The following is an 18,621-nucleotide window of genomic DNA, read 5'->3' on the forward strand; positions in this document are numbered from 1 at the left end:
AATGTAAACTTTTTTTTAAGTAGTTTGAGGGTATTTTGTTGTTATTCATTATAAATAAGAATACTTTCATGCAAAAATAAGAATATTTTGTAAAATGACCGTAAAATGGGAATGTTAAATCCGACGTTAAAATACACTTAAAAAGGAACGGACGAAGTAGTATATAGTATTAGTGTTGTTTCACTCAGTAACCGCCAATTTGCAAGTCCCAACGGCAAACTAAACTCACACCATCAGTGAGTTCGGATTACAAACGCTCAGATTAAATTTGGATGATTTAGATTTAAAGCCAAATGTTTTATTATACTTTAAAAATTCATAACTACAAGTAAAATTTAAATAGTCTCATCTCGATAAGTTTAATCGTTTACAATGAATTAACACTTGGAATTTGAATGTTAGAAAAGTAAAAATTAGGTGCATTTTGTTATTGGTTACCACTATCATCTGCATGATTATTCGAGAAAATTATGAGTTTAAAGAATTTGTGAATATTTTTTTTTGTAGAATTTATAGATCATTAAGACAAAACTAAAAATTTAATGGATATGCTCTTTTTGGTACTTATATTTAACAAAAATAAGGCTTTTGGTCACCGAATATTTTCGCCCTATAGGAGTCATGAATCAAATTAATAACCGTATGGAGTTTTTTTTTTTTTTTTTACGTAATAACCATATAGAGATGAAATATGCTTACCACTTAAAAAGTAATACTCAAATCTTATGACATGAAAAAATATTTATAAGGGTCGTAATATTGTTAACTTATATCTTAAGAGCATGTATTAAGATGACTAATATAAAACTATTGTTTTGAAACTTCCATTTAATTTTTTTTATTATTACAAGAGGGTCTAACTAAACCCAAAAAGAAAAAACACAAACGCTGAGATGTTGACACGCCAACATTGTTAGCTAAGTAAACCGAACTAATCTAAATCAGGACATCATTCATAAATAATGAAAGTTGTACCACCATTGCAAGTGAAATTCCCTAATGTGTTTTTTTCAACTCTAGTAACCTCCAAATCCAACTCTAGTAACTTTCTCATGCTAATCGATAAACTTCGATTTGTTAGAGTTAGAGCCCCATTAGTAAGATTCGAGATACATTTAACAATGAAATTGATAGTCGAACTCATAACCTCCAAGATACGGTACTATTTAAAATTCTTACACCATGACCAAATCTAATAAGGCTTTGTTTGGGAAGATCAATAAGCTAGCTTTTAGCTTTTAGAAAAGAGCTTATAGTTTATTTTTACTAGCTTATATCTTATTTTTCAAACGCTATTTCAAGTAGCTTATGAGCTTATAACTTATAGCTTATCATATTTTCTTCCAATTTTATCTCATCATCTTACTTGGAAAAAATCAAATATTTATTTTTTATGTCATTTCACATTTATAAGCTAGTTCAACTGTTAATTTTATTAAATACTACAAATTCAATCGGCTAACTTATTCATTATAAGCTAAAAACTAGTTTATAAACTATCCGCTATAAACTCATCCGCTATATACTATCAACTACTCCCTCCGTCCCAAAATATAAGCAAAAAGTGGCCAACGAAAGTTGATGAATTTGATTTAAAATTTAGTTCAAATACATTCACTTTTGTTGACCCTTTTTACTGTTGGGAGGGAGTATTTTTTACCAGCCTAAATATGATCTTCACCCGACAAAGAAAAGAACCTTTGAAGACTCGAATTGAAATTCCTGGGATAACAGAAAAACAGAAACTTATTCATTCATGGCTCTGTGTCGCATTCAGTGTCACCTTAATCTCCCATTCCCCTCCAATGCGCCCCGTGTACCCTCCATAGCTCACACTTCACCCCTTCCTACATCTTCTCCTATCCTCACTCCTTCTCTTTTCTCAACAACAACAAAAAAGGCAAATTCAATTAACTATTTCCCATTCTTTCTTTTCCTTTTCATGACTATTATTATTATCTTTTTCTCAACAACATAATCATTTTTTCCTCCTTTTTTTGGTTGGTTTGTTTGATTAAACTACTAGATTCTCATATCTATAAATAAATAAATAAATAAATAAATAAAATATACCCTTTTATTTTAATTTAATTTAATAATATATATTTGTTGTATCTTTTGCCACTCAGATCCCTTATTCAATTCTTCCGCGCCGCTCCTTTGGAACAACGACAGTGAAGTCTTCAATGACAATGGAGGACAAACCTCTCTCTCAAAACAATCGCATGCTCGTTAGTTTTCTTACTCTTCTTTTCGGTTTATGGCTTTTGTTTTGGTTCTGTTTGTTTGGTTCTTCAAAAACAGAATTAAAAAAAATTACATTTTTAGTTTTTTTTTTTCAAGGAAAAATTACATTTTTAGTTGTTTTTTGAGTTAATTGTCTTTAATGGCTTAATGGGTTGTTGTTTTTGTTAAAAAAGAATGATTTTGTAGGTGTTTGGTTTATAGGGTTTTTGTCTATTTGAGGGGATTTATGCATGGTAGCTTAATTGGATGATTAATGATATGTAGTTTATTTTTTGTGCATGTTTGATATGTATGACTATAAATATCCAATGTTTGATTTATGAGCCACTGTGATACCTAACATGCACAGTCTTCTTATGATTTTGGCTTCTGGCTTTTATGGATTATAGGTCTGTTTTGTTTATGGATTTATGCATGGTAGTTTAATTGGTTGATTAATATAATATGAACTTGCTTTTTATGCATGTTTCATATCACGGTAGATTTGTCAATTTCACATTGACCCAATGTTTATGCATGTTTATGCATGTTTCTTATGATGTTGGCATCTGGTTTTATGGATTATAGGTCTGTTTTTTGTTTGTGAAAAAATGGAGAGGGAGAGAGGGGAGGGTATTTTTCTTTGTTGATGAGCACAGACACGGACACCTACATGACATGGACACCGACATGACACAGACACTACTGACAAGTTGACACTGATGATAGTTTGAGAAAATGACACAGTTCACTGTAATCATAAGTGTCGGTGTCGTGTGAACACCGACCCGTGTCCGACACGAGGACACACATAATCTGAGGAGTGTACTGCTTCTTAGTTACTCATTGCTCAATTGATTGATTAAATCTTTTTTTTTTTTTGTGGCTTTGGTTCCTAAGGGGAAAAAAAGGATGGAAATGAGATTAAAGTTTGTATTTTGGTGAATTTATCTGTGGTGTTTTGAAATCATTGACTGATTACAATGTTTGTTGGATTTTTGAAGGTGTATGTGCCTGCCCATCCTTTGATCAAGCACTGGGTTTCGGTACTGAGGAATGAGCAAACTCCTTGTCCTATCTTCAGTAAGTGTTGGAAATTTTATTTTTAAGCAATATTCTGGTTTGAGATGGACATTGATCCACCTGGTTTCGATCACTTTAATTTGCATTGAAAAAACTTCATATATTTTAATTTTGAATTAATCTTTTAGCAACTTTCATGTTTAATGCTTAAGGTTATGGTAGTTTTGTTATTATACTGATCTTTGAATTTGATAAAGCTATGAGTTTTGGCGAGATGTTGATTCAGTTGGAGCAACTGACCCCATCAATTGTTATTGTTAGTTAGGCTATGTCTGGCTTGACTTATTTTGACATTATAACCTAGATTAAGTTAAATATCTCGGATACTTCCCAAATAAATTGACTCATGAGCAGGATAACTTATGAGCCTGTAACATCAATTTTGAATTCATTGTAAAGTTCAACTTCTTACTTGATAGGTTGATTTGACAGTTTGTGTTTCTAACATTGTAGGAAATGCAATGGCTGAGTTGGGAAGGCTGCTAATGTATGAAGCCTCGAGGGATTGGTTGGTTAGTTCCTATTTCATGCTACATTATAATTACTGTATTTTTCACTTGGTTTGTTTTTATAATTCCTTCAATACAATTTGATATTGTTGCAAATTTAATTCTAAAAGCTTTTTTTCAAATCAAAGCCATGGTTGTTCATAGATACAAGGGCAAGCCTAGTTTTAAGTTTATACTACCGGATTGACATTTATTCTCTTTCCTGCTTTTGTTTTATTGTTTTCAGCCAACTGTGTCTGGAGAGATTCAATCACCGATGGGTGTCGCTTCAGTGGAGTTCATCGATCCAAGGGAGCCTGTAGCTGTTAGTACCTTACTGCTTTCAATATGTTTATTTAGACTTTGATATTTTCAAGATATATCTTATACATCACAATTATATACTTCTATTCTACATGGCAATCTTATTGATTTTTTTAACTTGTACTAAATACTAGTAAATATTGAAGCATTTCAGAGTTATACTTTGTTTAGCCAAAACCAAGCTCATATTTTTATATTATTTCTATGCGTATGAAAACTGGTCATTGTTGTCCAAAATTTTCCTTTTACAGTCTTGTTGATTATGTGTTTGTATTGTTCCTTTCTGCAAAATATTGCCTGAATCTGTTATCAGTTTTTCAGGTAATTCCAATCTTGAGAGCTGGTCTTGCTCTTGCTGAACATGCAGCATCAATTTTGCCTGCGACAAAAACATATCATCTAGGTAATGATTCATGTATGATGCATTGTACTAGTTTGTGAAAACAAAAGGATGCAGATGCTATATTATTACTTATGCTGTAATTTGTAAATTCGTAAATTGAAGCCTAGAATTCTGAATGGTACATCCAATAAGATGATGACGATTTTTGTACACATCATAATTTATATGGATGCACATCTTTAAAACTAGAGTACGCTTTCGGTCTGTTTTTTAAATTGAATAATAATTGTGTTTTTCCTTTTGTTTCTTTGGAAAAGGAATAAGCAGAAATGAAGAAACTCTTCAACCAACTATATATTTGAACAAGTAAGATAATCATACTTGAAAGGAAATGTGTTTTTTCTTCTGTTCTTTTCCTTTTCTCCTTTCACTTCTAGAATGGCTTGTCAAAGTTGCGAATTAGTAAAGTGCCCCATTGCTTTTCTAGCTTTTGGATTGTTCTATTGAATGCTTGAGTACCTTTTGTTAAATACTACCATATGTGATTTTCAGGCTACCTGACAAATTTGCAGAAGGGTCTAAAGTATTTGTGGTTGATCCTATGCTGGCAACAGGTATGTAGAGTCTACTCATGTTTGAGCTTTTGTTTTCATGCACATTGTCCATTAACTCTGAGCCTTTTGAGTTTTGACCTATTTCTTTAGTTGATAAAGAATAATGAATTTCTTTCGTATTAATCGGTTGTGGCCACTTTCTACATGTTTGCCTTTAGATTTCTTTTTTAAAAATACAACATAATAGTAGACAATATTTATAGATCATATTGAGTTGGTTTTTATATTAACTCTTACTCATCTCTAATATATTTCACACACACTTAAATCTTAACAAAGGAACCATATATGGCCTTTAAATCTTTATGAGCTATTAAATTTAAAATATGAACTCCACACCTAATATGAAAATACTCTACATCTACTTTTGGTCCTAAATCTAGACGACGAGTGTTTCTTCAATATGTTCACCATGGCGTCATTATGGGATGAATTATCCAAACTTTTTTGTGATAATGCATTTTATAATAACACCGTGTTGAACGTATCGGATAAACACCCATCATTTGAATTAGTATTGATGGATTGCATTTTTATATTAGAAATGAGACTCGTATTTTAATTTTGATTGTTCACGAGAGTTTGAATGTCATTTATGGTTCTTTAGTTAAAATTCGAGTGTATAAAATATATTAGGGGCATAGATAATCAAAAGTCAAAGCTTGTAAGTTCTTTAAAGCAACTCTTAATTTAAGCAAGTTAGTCAAAATGTGCCTACAAAGTGGAATTCCACATTTTTAATGCTTGCGTGCTATAAGATTACAAGAAGCCTTTACCGTCATAAAAGACATTGATCCCTACTTTGATAGTTGTTTATTAGAAAAGGAGTTGGTCGATGCAGAAAAAATAGCTAAAGTTTTTGTGGCAATTTTATGTCATCTCACATAATCTAAATCAAAATTTATCCAATCTTGCTACCCCTATTTAAATGGATATGACCAGACTTGGCTTTTTGTTTTTTATATAAGTGATTCATTGGATTTTATAAAAAAAGTGATTGAATTTATTTTTAACAATTGATGAATAACTGGTCGTCCTTATTATCAAATGGATGAATTGAATGCAATCCATTAACTATTTTATTTATGGTACATGGATTCGACTTATGATTGGATCAATTGGATGGACGTGAATAATTGAATTGCCACCCATACTCTTTTTGTATGTCAAACTTGAGTTCAAATTTCAATCAATTCAAACTAATAATAGCTGGGAAGTTGGTCAGTGGATTGGTTCAAATTTTGGACACCATTTGTGTAATCTACAATACCTATGCAACAATTTTTGCGGCATCATGGTTTTATGTTCGTATGAATTGTAGGTGGTACTATAGTGGCTGCCTTGAATCTCTTAAAGGAACGTGGAGTTGGCAACAAGCAGATTAAAGTGGTAAGGAACAATCTGTGTGTAATCAGAACTATATTTCTTGTAACAAACTGAGTTCTTTTAAATTTGAAGTCTAACATATTTTTACTAATGTATTTTGGGCGTGTTTGGGAAACAACTTTATTAAACACTTGTTGCATAAGTTGTTTGTATAAACAAAGTAAGAATGAAGTGAAACTCTGCTTAAGATTTAGGGCCTTTTTGGACTGACTTATTTGAACTTATCTACTGTGCTAAGTACTTGCGAGACTGTTTGAGAGAAAGCTTATGGAAACAACTAAGACATGTTCATTAGTTTTTTCAACTTATTTTCATCCTCACACCATGATAGCTTATGAAAGCTGTTTGTCTTTATTTATATATATTTTATTATACAAATAACATATACATAAACACTTATATAATAAGTACTTATGCTATAAGCGATTAGTAAAATTGTTTATCCATATAGGGCCATAAACTTTTCTGAGGAGCTCATGAAAGTAAAGCTTAAAATAGCTTGTCGTCATATCATAAGCCTAACAGTAGTTTCATAACCGAAGTCTGCTCTCTATGCATTAGCTATATCTGCATTATGCATGGCGTGATGCTTTTACTCATGCATTGCATACATGTGCAACATAATCAAGTTATATTCTTTGATCAATTGTCTAATTAATTGACTAATGACAATGCAGATATCTGCATGTTCTTCCCCTCCGGCTCTTGAAAAGCTGAGCGAGCAGTTCCCAGGGTATATACTTAACATAAATTTTTCTTCAATTTCTTTCAAGTTTCAACCATTTAGTTTTCTAATTATACTATTTTTTTTGCAGGCTTCATGTGTATACTGGAATAATTGATCCTACAGTTAATGACAAAGGGTTGGTGCCTCACATTATAACCTATATTTTAATAATATTTGTTATGAATTTGCTGATTTATGGAATTGCTAAATTGTTAATGTGTTTTATTTCTCTTGTTAGGTTTATAATTCCTGGCCTTGGAGATGCTGGCGATCGCAGCTATGGTACATGATACATGAATGTTCAGTATTGGTTTTTGCATAAATTTTGATTTACTTATCAAATACTTCTCGGATTAATTTTGAACCAATGAAGTTTGATCCACCGCCTCTTTAGCGTTTTGGTTATTATCAATGTTATTCTGATCGTTTTAATTGAGGTGGTCATAGATCCAAGTCTATTCGACAATCTAACCGATTGAAACCGATTCATTGTGAAAAAATGGATTGGTTTGGTTTGCGTTTTTTAAATCGGATGTGATGGAATTGGTTACCTTGTTTTGATGGGGAAAATGAAACTCAATGAACACAAACTAAACCCAAAGGCTTTGAGAACTTCTAATTATTGTTGTGTATCTGTCTAATTTTGAAACAAGATATTAAAATCATTTTTTGTTAACCGACAACAAATCTGAACCATTTATCTGATCGAACGGTTATTTTTTTATCAGCCTCACCTTAGACGTTGCCTAGCAACTCAGTTTTTTCTTTTTAAACTAATAACCTTTGTGAAATCACACTATACATTGATCATTCACATTGAACACCATGACTAAGTGATAAATATTAAGAAGTTCAAAATAAATAACAACCGAGTTTCAAGTATGTGTAGTCGAGTAAGAATAACAAAGTAAATTGTTAAATTTTATATCGTCTATTAATGAGGGTAATATTGAGTATATAAGAGGCGACTCATAATGTCATAAGATTTTTGGTAGAGATGTGTTGTCTCGTGGTTCCCTCGTCGTTTCTTCTGATGCTCCTTCATACTCCCCAACAAAAAATCCATTATGTATAAAAGTTTAAGCTTTTTAAGAGTATAAAACTGCAATATTAGAATTCTGTGTGACATAGGGCCTGTTTGTTTCGGCTTTAAAAAAATTGATTTTTTCTTTGTATTTTTTAAAATATATTTTTTAAAACAGTTTTTCAAAATATTACAAGTTTTTTTATATTCGTTTTTTCATATAACATAAACACACATTATTGAAGATCAAAACATAGTCAAAATCACAATTTTTTGAAAAAGTTGTATTTCAAAAATGATTTTTATGAAAATCTATTTGAAATAGCTTCAAAATAAATGATTTTTCGAAATTTTGATATCCAATTTTTTTTTCAATAAAATGATCAAATAGCTAAAATAACATTTTAAGAATAACTATTCAAACCAAATTTTCATTTGAAGCTTTTATAAAAAAATTCTTTGTAAATTTTTTTTACTCAAAATTATATAACACTACAAAAATCTATTTTAAAAAAATCTATAACAAAGCCCATAATCTTAACATGGACAAGCCAAGGTATCACTTAATGTGATATTATCATAAACTCTAATAGAGCTACTTGACTGAGGAAACATTTTAATTGGTGTTAAACAATTTTGTATAACAATTTGATATTTAATTTCATGTATTACTACAAATACTTAAAATATCAAGATGCAAACGTTGGTTTACTCAATCATATTTTTTTAACCATACATGGTTGGGTATAAATCTAGTATGTGAAAGAAAGCTGAAAGCACTTATTATTCTAGGTTCTTTCTTGCTTTTAATATTTGTAAATATTTTGCTATGTGAAACATTTCAACTGGTGATGGTGACCACTATCAATATTTGTCCATTTTGGTAGCTAGTGGCGGCTACCATATTCATTTTCACCAAGATTTTAATCAATCGTGTGATAATCACTATATTTAGATCTCTCTTGTAACCAAAAACAAAAAGATATGCCATGTTAGATCTTGTTTGCCACTAAACATTACATACATAGAATTTAACCTTCTAATTTTGAATTATGTTGTTGGTTTCTTTTTTTGACTTCTTGATACTTGGTTTCTTGTCGACAGTAGAATTAGTTACTAATCGCTAATAAGTTCTCCTTAAAATGAATTGTTTAAAAAATTAAAAATTAATTTTTGTAAGAAATATTTTATTTGGATTTTATTTACTTTTTGGTCGAATTTTAAATTATTATGATTTACGACTCATTCTCTTTGAAATTGGCGGATTAACAAAAAAGTAAATTTAGTTTAATTTCAACATGTTTTTTTGCTATATACTCTCTCCGTCCCAATATATAAGAGCTACTTTGACTAAATGTATTATTCATTCATCTTGTTTTGACCGTATTTTTCTAATAACATATAAAAGTAAATATTAGCATAGGAGATCTTGTTTGATTTATTTTGATGAATATTTTCAAAATATCAAGTTTTTATAATTTTTACAAGTGTTTTTCTATCATGTGCAACTTTGAACGTGTTAAGAAATTCAAAATAGTAAGATTGCATCGGAACTTGTGCATTTCATATTAAATGTGTGATTTTTTAATAAATAATTATTATTTTTCATTAAATAGTTACTATTTTTGGTTACTTTAACATGTGCAATATTGCACATGTTAGACAAACCCTTTTTACAAATAGACAATTAAATATATTAATGATCAAAGTTGTGCATTGACATACGTATTGTGGTCAACTAGGTCTTATATTTTGAGACGGAGGGAGTATGTGTTTTTCTCATAATTTTAACTATTGAATGTTAATTAATAATATAAAGTGCAAATTTTATGTACTAGAGTATATTCCTCACTTTAAAAGAATCAATCAACAAATACAAACAAAAGTTGCATGAGTACATTCTACTACCTACAATCTATAGCTCATCAGAAGAGCACGTTCAACTATAATTTATTTTTGGACCTTGGTTAGGGTATATTCCTAGCATTAATTTGGTTTGAGTGAAACTAGATTCATAAAATACAATTTAATTGATAAAAATTATTTGAATATTTAATTGAGTGAAAACTTGATTTGAACTCTTCGAGTAATGTTTGAGGTTCGAGCTGTTGTGATAAGTCAATAAAGTCTTACATTGAATGAAAGAGTTGAGATTTTTGTGAGAATGACTCTTTACGTTAAAAATCTTCCTGTCAATGGTAGTTAGGCGGCGTGTTTTGTTGATGTAGCAACAACGGCGGTGCAAAGTGTATGTCGATGAAATTGCTTCGGCCAAGAGGAGCATATAATGAATTGAATGAATTCAAACTTGTATGTGAAATTATAAAGTGAATGTTGAGTACTTATAAGCGATCTATAAACTTAATTTTTAAAATTTTAGATGAATATATAGTGTGCATCTCATTTTTGTCTTAACCTAATATAAATGATCTCCTAAACTCTCCTTATAATCCAACACGGGATAATAGGTTGAGAAAAATGTTAATCAAAAGTTCTGTAACTAATTAATGGAAAAAGACAACCAAAATCAAGTACAAGTGATAGTTAGTACGTATATAGTATAAGTATATATTATAAATTAATTTTGATTTTTGATATATCAAATATGACTCTTACACTATATTTAGTTTTAAGGAAGAAATAAGAAAAACACGAAAATCAATAAATAAACTAATATTAAAATTTAAGTTAAATTTATTCATTAGTTTATATATTTTCCTTTCCTATAACTAAACACACTTTTAGTGTTTTATTTTATTGGAGAAGCATATTTCAATCGCACTACTAAAAAAAAGACTTTCAGATAAGGGATTCCACTACTGATCTTAGAATACCAGAAGTGAAACACAATTGAGCAAATGATTTCACTACGGGTATTTGAATACTAGTAGTGAAAATTCCACAGGCAAGGGATTTCACTACTGTTTTTCTTAAAGCAGTAGTGAAAAGTAGACACGGTGGCAGCGTTGTAATTACATTGAAATTTGTTTTAAAGGGATTTCACTACGGTTTTTGTTTCCACCGAAGTTAAATTTGTTTCCACTTGAATATTAGAAAGGTTTTTGCCTCTCGTACCACACATATACACGCAGCAAACACAATAACCCTAAATCGTGTTCTTCTTCTTCTTCAATATTTTCATTATTACTTGCGTGGAAATTATTCAAAAGTTTTATATGCATATATGATATATCTCACATGTTTGAGAAACTATCATTTCTCAATACACTTTCACTTTTTCTTAGATGAGTCACAAACTCGCACTACGTGACTATCTTATAGTCAAATACAAATGAGGTGTTGTCATATCACCATAAGAAATTAATAAAAGAAATATTAATATAGTATACTATCTTTTTTCCCATAAAAAGATATATGATAATTAATACTACATAACCTAATGACATCATTAAATGGAGTTCAGATATGCTCCATTAGCTTATCCTCCATTAGCTTCTATTATTTTGCTAAGATCGTGACACATGGATAAAAATTTATCAATGGTCCAGATTTAAAATGTAAGGAAAAAAAAAACATAGTTAAATTGGTAAGCTCACTAGTACAGAAAACACTTTTTACATCTGGCCAAAACCCCCTTTTACATCTGGCCCAAGTCAGAGGTAGACGTACGAGAAGTAGTAAGTTTATGCTTTTTACATCTGACATTCGCCAGATGTAAAAGTATCCCCTTTTACCTCTGTTCTCAAGTTTCAGCTGACCAATTTTTTTTTTTAATTAAATTGGACCTTTTACATCTGACCAAGTCACCAGATGTGAAATAGTAACTATATTTAATTTTTTTTTTTTTCAAAATCCTGCGTTTTTTTTTTTTTTTTATATTTTTAAATCCTATTTTGTAATTAAAAAAAACCAAAATAGCATTACAATTCAACATTCAACCAAAATACAATTACATTCAACCAAGTCATTAAAATTCAACATTCAACCAAAATACAATTACGTACCAAAGTCATTACAATTCAAATAAAATACCAAGTCTTACAAGTCAAGCAAAATACCAAAACAATCCAAAATGTTATAACATTCAAGCAAAATACAAGTCATTACAATTCAAAACATCCTAGTTAATGTCAATCTATTGCAACTAGCTAGCTCCTAAACCTCATCATCGGAAACAACATAATCTACCTCGGGATTGTACAGGTCAAGAAAACAAGTAGCCCAGTTGTTTCGCAATTCATACATCTCCTCCTCGGTTAATGACGTGGGATCATCGAACACCTACAATACATATACATGATCAAGAATGAAGCATATGAGAAGTGAGAAGGCTAGGATTAAAATGATGCCATTATAATTCCAAATACAAAACTGCATCCAAAACACAGCTAAGATGTGGAAGGAAGTCCTACACAGCTAGGAAACTGCATCCAATTTCTAATGCAGGAAAGAACAAGAATGCAGGAAACTGCATCCAAAACACAGCTAAGAATATCTAATGCAGAATGCACACATCTAGGAAACTGCATCCAATTTCTAATGCAGGAAAGAACAAGAATGCAGGAAACTGCATCCAAAACACAGCTAAGAATTTCTAATGCAGAATGCACACAGCTAGGAAACTGCATCCAATTTCTAATGCAGGAAAGAACAATAATGCAGGAAACTGCATCCAAACACTAGTGCAGAAAGGAGATACAACTACTGGCCAAACAGACTTTCCACTACTGGCCGCGGCCAGTAGTAAACGCGGCCGACGTTGTAAGTACACACTTTCCACGTCGGGTCTTTTCATACCCGTCGTGGTATCCTAATTTCTTCTTTAATTATTATTTAAAATTATGGACTTTCCACGTCGGTTTTTCCAAATACCCGTAGTGGTATGTATGGGATTCCACGTCGGTTATAATGAATACCGGTAGTGGTATGTATGGTTTCAAATTTTTTTAATATAAATCATGGGGATTCCACTACGGGTATTTACACATATACGTAGTGGTATGTATGGTTTTCCAGTTTTTTTTTTTTAAAGAAATGGGGATTCCACTACGGGTCATTACCTTTACCCGTAGTGGTATGCTTAGTTTTCACGTCGTTTTTTTGTAGCTTCCTGTGCATTAATTATATATCGTCTACACTTTTCCGGCGCAGAAATTATACAACATAATTTCAAGTCACTGGTAGCTAATAACGCACAAGAAAATCGACATAATTCCGAATATTATTTTCCACAAGTCATTGTCAATTCCTAATTAACAAGCTAACAAAGTTACATTCAACACATTAAAAGTCAATACTTAACATTATCACTAATTAATTCCAAGTCTAATTCCAAGCAGACAATCACATGTAACTACTTCATATATGATTCTTTTATAAATCTCGTTACATTACTTATCGTAACAAGATACATACATATAAATATTAGAAAGTCTAAGGTCTCTTAAGAAAATTCTTGAACCATTGTGCTGAGAGCTTGTGAGCTACTAACCATCCAATCATGAAGTCAATTGATCGCTCTGCAGCTCTTTCATCGAATTTGCTATTTGAGAACGGCACAAAATGCATCACAAGCAGCCATCATGACTCTATCATCGTGTTCCAGAAGAGTTGCATGATTGTCATAGGCGAAGTTCCTTGGCTGAATCATTGCCATCGCAGACCTCAACATCAATCCTATACCTGGAAGTAAAATAGGCCAAGTTGAAAATCCATAAATATAAAATGCAGGAATTCCAACATATTAGAATTCCAACATATTAGACTAGCACTTAATCAATTTTGCAGGTTCTATCAGGAATGTTTGCTTATCAATCCTATACCCAGTATTTTTCATATTTTTCACTAAGAGCTAGAAGCACAGCTGGAAAACGTAGTTATAAGAAAGCAACAGAGAGAGAGAGAGAGAGATTCCACTAACATTATTTGCTTTCAAAGTATTTAAGAAGTTCCCAAGGCTCTTGACTATTCCCTTCCAGTGAGCAATCAGGGCCTTTTGCGCTTCAGTGTTTGCAACTGAACGTGATGACCCCTTAACTAAGCTTGCTCTGGATGTTCTTGGTGCCTATCACATTACATTCAAACAGTCACATGTTAAATCATTGAATTTGAATGGTAATGTAAGAAATAAAAAGCCTTACAAATGTAAGAAAGCATGCACAGTATATCAGTGGGTAGAAGTTTACAAGAGAGGAATGAAGAAATTGTTGTACCTGGATGCATAATCCAAGCAAAGGAGAAATTTCTTTCTTCAAGTTATCTCGAATCATTCCATATATCTTTTCCACATAAGCTGTAAGCTGCTGTTTGAAAAGCAGAGCTGGGTACTTGGCCTCAACCTGTCTTAATGTATCTACTCCCCCATTCATGCTACCATTGATTAAGGAAATATTGACTCCCGCTGGAGCTCCACGGAAACTCTGTAACAAGGGTAAATGAAAGACTATACTTTCCTGAAGAAGGAAAAAATTTCAATGGGAATTAATCCGTTTCAAATTAAAAGTTATATTTACTTGTGTCATCCTCCCAAACAGAGTTGCTGAGGAAGAACGGCGGTGTTGAGGAGCCATTCCAGCAGCACCACTCGCCTTAAGTGTGCGCTGGAGCAACAAGAGAAGTGTAGAAGCATTGGATAACCAATAAGCCAAGACATCGTTGTTCTCCTGGGTCTGAAGTAAAAAATAAACATATTTTAGTGAAAATAAATTTGTTAAGGAAGGAGTGTGAGAAGAAAAAAGAACTATCACATGAAAGTTGAGCATTTTAAAGTAAATAATTGTTGTGCTTTTGCTAGTGCTGCATTAAAGTAAATAGCACAACAAACATTAAAAAGAATTACAAATTTTTATGTGAATCATCTAGTTGCAGAGTTAAAAACAGGATCAATGTGATCATGCAATATGTTAAAAAAAATAACATGCTACTACTTTACATCATAATGTCAGAACATTCTGTACAAAAACAAAATCAATGTGATCATGCAGAGTTAAAAACAGGATCCTAATTAGTAATTCCCGATGCTCCGAGATTGCAGTAGCGCCCAGCAATGTACATATCAATCAAAATAATACTAGAATGACATAAAATACCAAAGGTAGATTCTATAAATTTCCTTCTTAGGCATCATATATGGAACTAACATATCACTTGATTGGTCGGTCAAGCTGACTTCCAATAAAGATGACAGCATGAAGAAGTTATTGAAACAATATGTAATACTGGCCAAACAATTTAGTGTAAAGCCAAGTGATGGAACTATTTATAACTATCTGTGAGGAAATGTGAGTATCAAATTGTTCTGTCTAATAATATTCTATAAGTATTTAGAACTATCTACATAATACACAACTAGTTGAACTTTCGAAAGTTATCTTCCATTATTTATGCCAAGGAAAGAAGGAATCTCTCCCAATCTACCAGACTTTTTTGTCTAAATAATATTCTAAAAGTAATTCATCCACAACTCAATCCCCACTTTCATAGAAAAGCTTATTACATTATAAATTTTAATTTATGCACATTTTCTCACGGTTGGGAAATTTGCAAATTCCAGAATATTAAGCTACAGTAACAAGTTTCAGGGCTCAAGGTATTGTCTAAAAACTAATTTGCTAAACAACAGTATAACTAAATAAAGTTCAAAGAAACAATAAATAAACAATCACAAAAACCATAACAACATGTTCATTTCCACTTGAAATAATTATGAAACACATCTTCACATACCTCCAAAAGCCTCCTTTGCTTGTGGATGTTTACATTTGTCAGGATGAACCATCAACGATATCTACATAAGATCACACAAAGAGAAGGTTATAACAGATCAACCAAAATTTTAACTATGAAGCATTGACATAGACACCGGACGGCGGACACAACACTAATACATCAACACCGGTAAAAATTTGAAAAAAAAATGAATTAATTGAAAAACAGACCAACAGAACATTTTAACTACGAAACACTGACACTAAACATCAACACTAGTAAAAATTTGAAAAAAATGAATTAATTGAATGTAATCACATGTGTCATAGACTCATAGTTATGTCGGTGTGTCCGGTGTCGAACACTGAAACATATTGAACACCGGACACGCATTCCATCATTAGTTCCGGTGCTAAAGAATAGTAAACAACAACCCTCAGCTTTAGAGCAAGAAATTACCTTACGATACTGCTTTTTGACTTCATCAATTGATGAATCAAATGATAGGTTTAGATGCTCAAACGGATTCAATTTAAAACAAGATAGAATCCTGTTAACAAAATCAAAACACTAATTAATCAGCATAATTCATAAATTAATATAAATCAATAATCTAATAACCTAATTTCTTATTTTCTACATAAACATTTTACAATTAAAACGAAAACATCAACAATTATCCAAATCAAATACTCAAAACAATGCAAATTCTTCATAAGATTCAATAAAACCCTAATGAATTGATAGCTAATAATACATATAGCGATACCTAAGGACTTCGTTGTCACTTTCAACTTCGCTGACTTCGGCGAAGAAAGTTTTGAGAAGTAAATCGTCTTCGATCTTGATTTTCATAACGGTATGGTTTTCCAGTTTTCTCTCGATGGGACGATAAAGGGGTCGGCCGTCTAGGGTTTGGAGAATGAAACCGATCGAATGAAAACGAATGAAAACGAAGAGATTGGAGAATGATTGAAGAACTTGGGGCGCAGGAGTGTTTTGATTTAGGGATTTGGCGATTTGAAGAACTTGGGACGATAGATGGCGAGTTGGCTTCGCGTAAATGTTAGGGATTGGGAATGAATGAGAATGAACAAATTAATGAACACTAATAGGGATTCCACTACGGGTGAATACCAAATCAGTAGTGAAATACAATTAAAACAAATTTCAATGTAATTACAACATTGCCACCGTTTCTACGTTTCACTACTGATTTAAGAAAACCAGTAGTGAAATCCCTTGTCTATGAACTTTTCACTACCGGTATTAAAATATAAGTAGTGGAATCCTTTGGTCAAATGTATTTCACTACTGGTATTCACATACCAGTAGTGAAATCTCTAAACCAAAAGTCATTTTTCTACTAGTGAAAACACAGCTAAGAATTTCTTTCCCTTTTTCAATTGTTTGAAATTTGTGTCTTTTGCACATATAGGACACGCTAAGTGCCCTTTAACGCTATACCCAGACAAATTGCCATATGCCGGAAAGTCGTTGATGGTGCAAAACAACATGGCACGCATATTGAATTGTTCACCAGAATACGCATCAAAAACATCAACTCCTTGCTCCCACAACACTCTTAAATCATCAATTAGGGGACTTAGATAAACATCTATGTCATTTCCGGGTTGTCTTGGGCCCGAAATCATCATCGATAACATAATATATTTACGCTTCATGCACAACCAAGGAGATAGGTTGTAAATCATGAGCAGAACAGGCCATGAACTATGGTTAGTACTTTGATTGCCAAACGGATTCATTCCATCGGTAGCAAGTCCAAGTCTAAGGTTTCTCGACTCCTTGCCAAAATTTGGAAACAAAGAATCGATTTTCTTCCATTGCAAAGAATCAGCTACATGGCGAATTTGTCCATCACATTTTCTCTCTTCTACATGCCATCTAAGATTCTTTGCGTCATTTGCATTGGCGAACAATCTCTTGAACCTTGGAATTATTGGTAGGTACCATACAACTTTCACGGGAGAACCCTTTTTCGTCACCACATCATCACTAGAATCACCATCTTTCTTTTTGTAGCGTGACGCCATGCACTTCGGACAATGATCAGAGTTTGCAAACTCTTTTCTGTATAATATGCAATCATTTGGGCACGCATGTATCCTTTCATACTCCAATCCCATCGGACATAATACTTTCTTCGCCTCGTAACACCGGTTTGGTATTACGTTACCTTCAGGAAGCATCTGTGTCAACAATTCAAGCAATTCGCTAAAACTTTTGTCAGTCCACCCATTCTTTGCCTTCAGGTTAAACAACTTTAACACCGCTGACAAACGTGTAAAATTTGTGCATCCCGGGTACAAAGGTGTATCCTTGTCGCTGCACAACGTATCATGCACATGAGCCGTCTTAAACGAGTCTTCTCCGATATCACGCATCATGTCTTCAAGACGATCATCCATATCTACACTAATGTTTTCGCTTTGGGACACACTACGGTTTGTTACTACTTCACCGTGCCATATCCATTTTGTATAATTTTGACAAATCCCATTGCAAATCAGATGACTAATGATTTTATCCTTATGAATTTCTAGTTTTTTATTTCCACAAAGAACACATGGACATCGAAAATGTTCTTTGCCTTTAGGAGGAAGATTTTTTTCATCATTATTTTCGGGAGATGGAAGATTGATTTCAGCAAATCGAATAAATTCAATCACTCCCCGTTCAAACTCGGCACTTAATCTACTAGCTTTCATCCAACT

The 18,621-nt window shown here is 32.2% G+C and overlaps 3 protein-coding genes across 3 annotated transcripts; 1 reads left to right on the forward strand and 2 right to left on the reverse strand.

Annotated features, from left to right (window-relative positions):
* The first annotated feature begins 1,689 nt into the window (after positions 1 to 1,689).
* On the forward strand, positions 1,690 to 7,623 carry LOC123919539 (uracil phosphoribosyltransferase). The gene is made up of 12 exons (XM_045971462.1): positions 1,690 to 1,900; positions 2,130 to 2,231; positions 3,231 to 3,309; positions 3,763 to 3,821; positions 4,045 to 4,122; positions 4,443 to 4,524; positions 4,782 to 4,830; positions 5,017 to 5,078; positions 6,400 to 6,467; positions 7,142 to 7,197; positions 7,280 to 7,327; positions 7,430 to 7,623. Exons 1-12 carry the CDS (start codon positions 1,757 to 1,759, stop codon positions 7,479 to 7,481), a joined length of 879 nt encoding a protein of 292 aa, XP_045827418.1. The 5' UTR covers positions 1,690 to 1,756; the 3' UTR covers positions 7,482 to 7,623.
* Positions 7,624 to 13,381: 5,758 nt separating this feature from the next.
* LOC123919540 (myosin-9-like) lies at positions 13,382 to 14,840 on the reverse strand. Its single transcript, XM_045971464.1, has 4 exons — positions 14,689 to 14,840; positions 14,389 to 14,595; positions 14,097 to 14,240; positions 13,382 to 13,858 (listed from the first exon to the last, which is right to left on the reverse strand). Exons 1-4 carry the CDS (start codon positions 14,743 to 14,745, stop codon positions 13,853 to 13,855), a joined length of 414 nt encoding a protein of 137 aa, XP_045827420.1. The 5' UTR covers positions 14,746 to 14,840; the 3' UTR covers positions 13,382 to 13,852.
* A 78-nt stretch (positions 14,841 to 14,918) lies between these two features.
* On the reverse strand, positions 14,919 to 16,890 carry LOC123922052 (J domain-containing protein spf31-like). The gene is made up of 4 exons (XM_045974797.1): positions 16,653 to 16,890; positions 16,343 to 16,433; positions 15,902 to 15,962; positions 14,919 to 14,971 (listed from the first exon to the last, which is right to left on the reverse strand). The coding sequence occupies exons 1-4, from the start codon at positions 16,736 to 16,738 to the stop codon at positions 14,919 to 14,921; spliced, it is 291 nt and encodes a 96-aa protein (XP_045830753.1). The 5' UTR covers positions 16,739 to 16,890.
* Positions 16,891 to 18,621: the final 1,731 nt, after the last annotated feature.

This window comes from Trifolium pratense, linkage group LG4, assembly GCF_020283565.1.
Source record: "Trifolium pratense cultivar HEN17-A07 linkage group LG4, ARS_RC_1.1, whole genome shotgun sequence".
Taxonomy (NCBI): domain Eukaryota; kingdom Viridiplantae; phylum Streptophyta; class Magnoliopsida; order Fabales; family Fabaceae; genus Trifolium; species Trifolium pratense.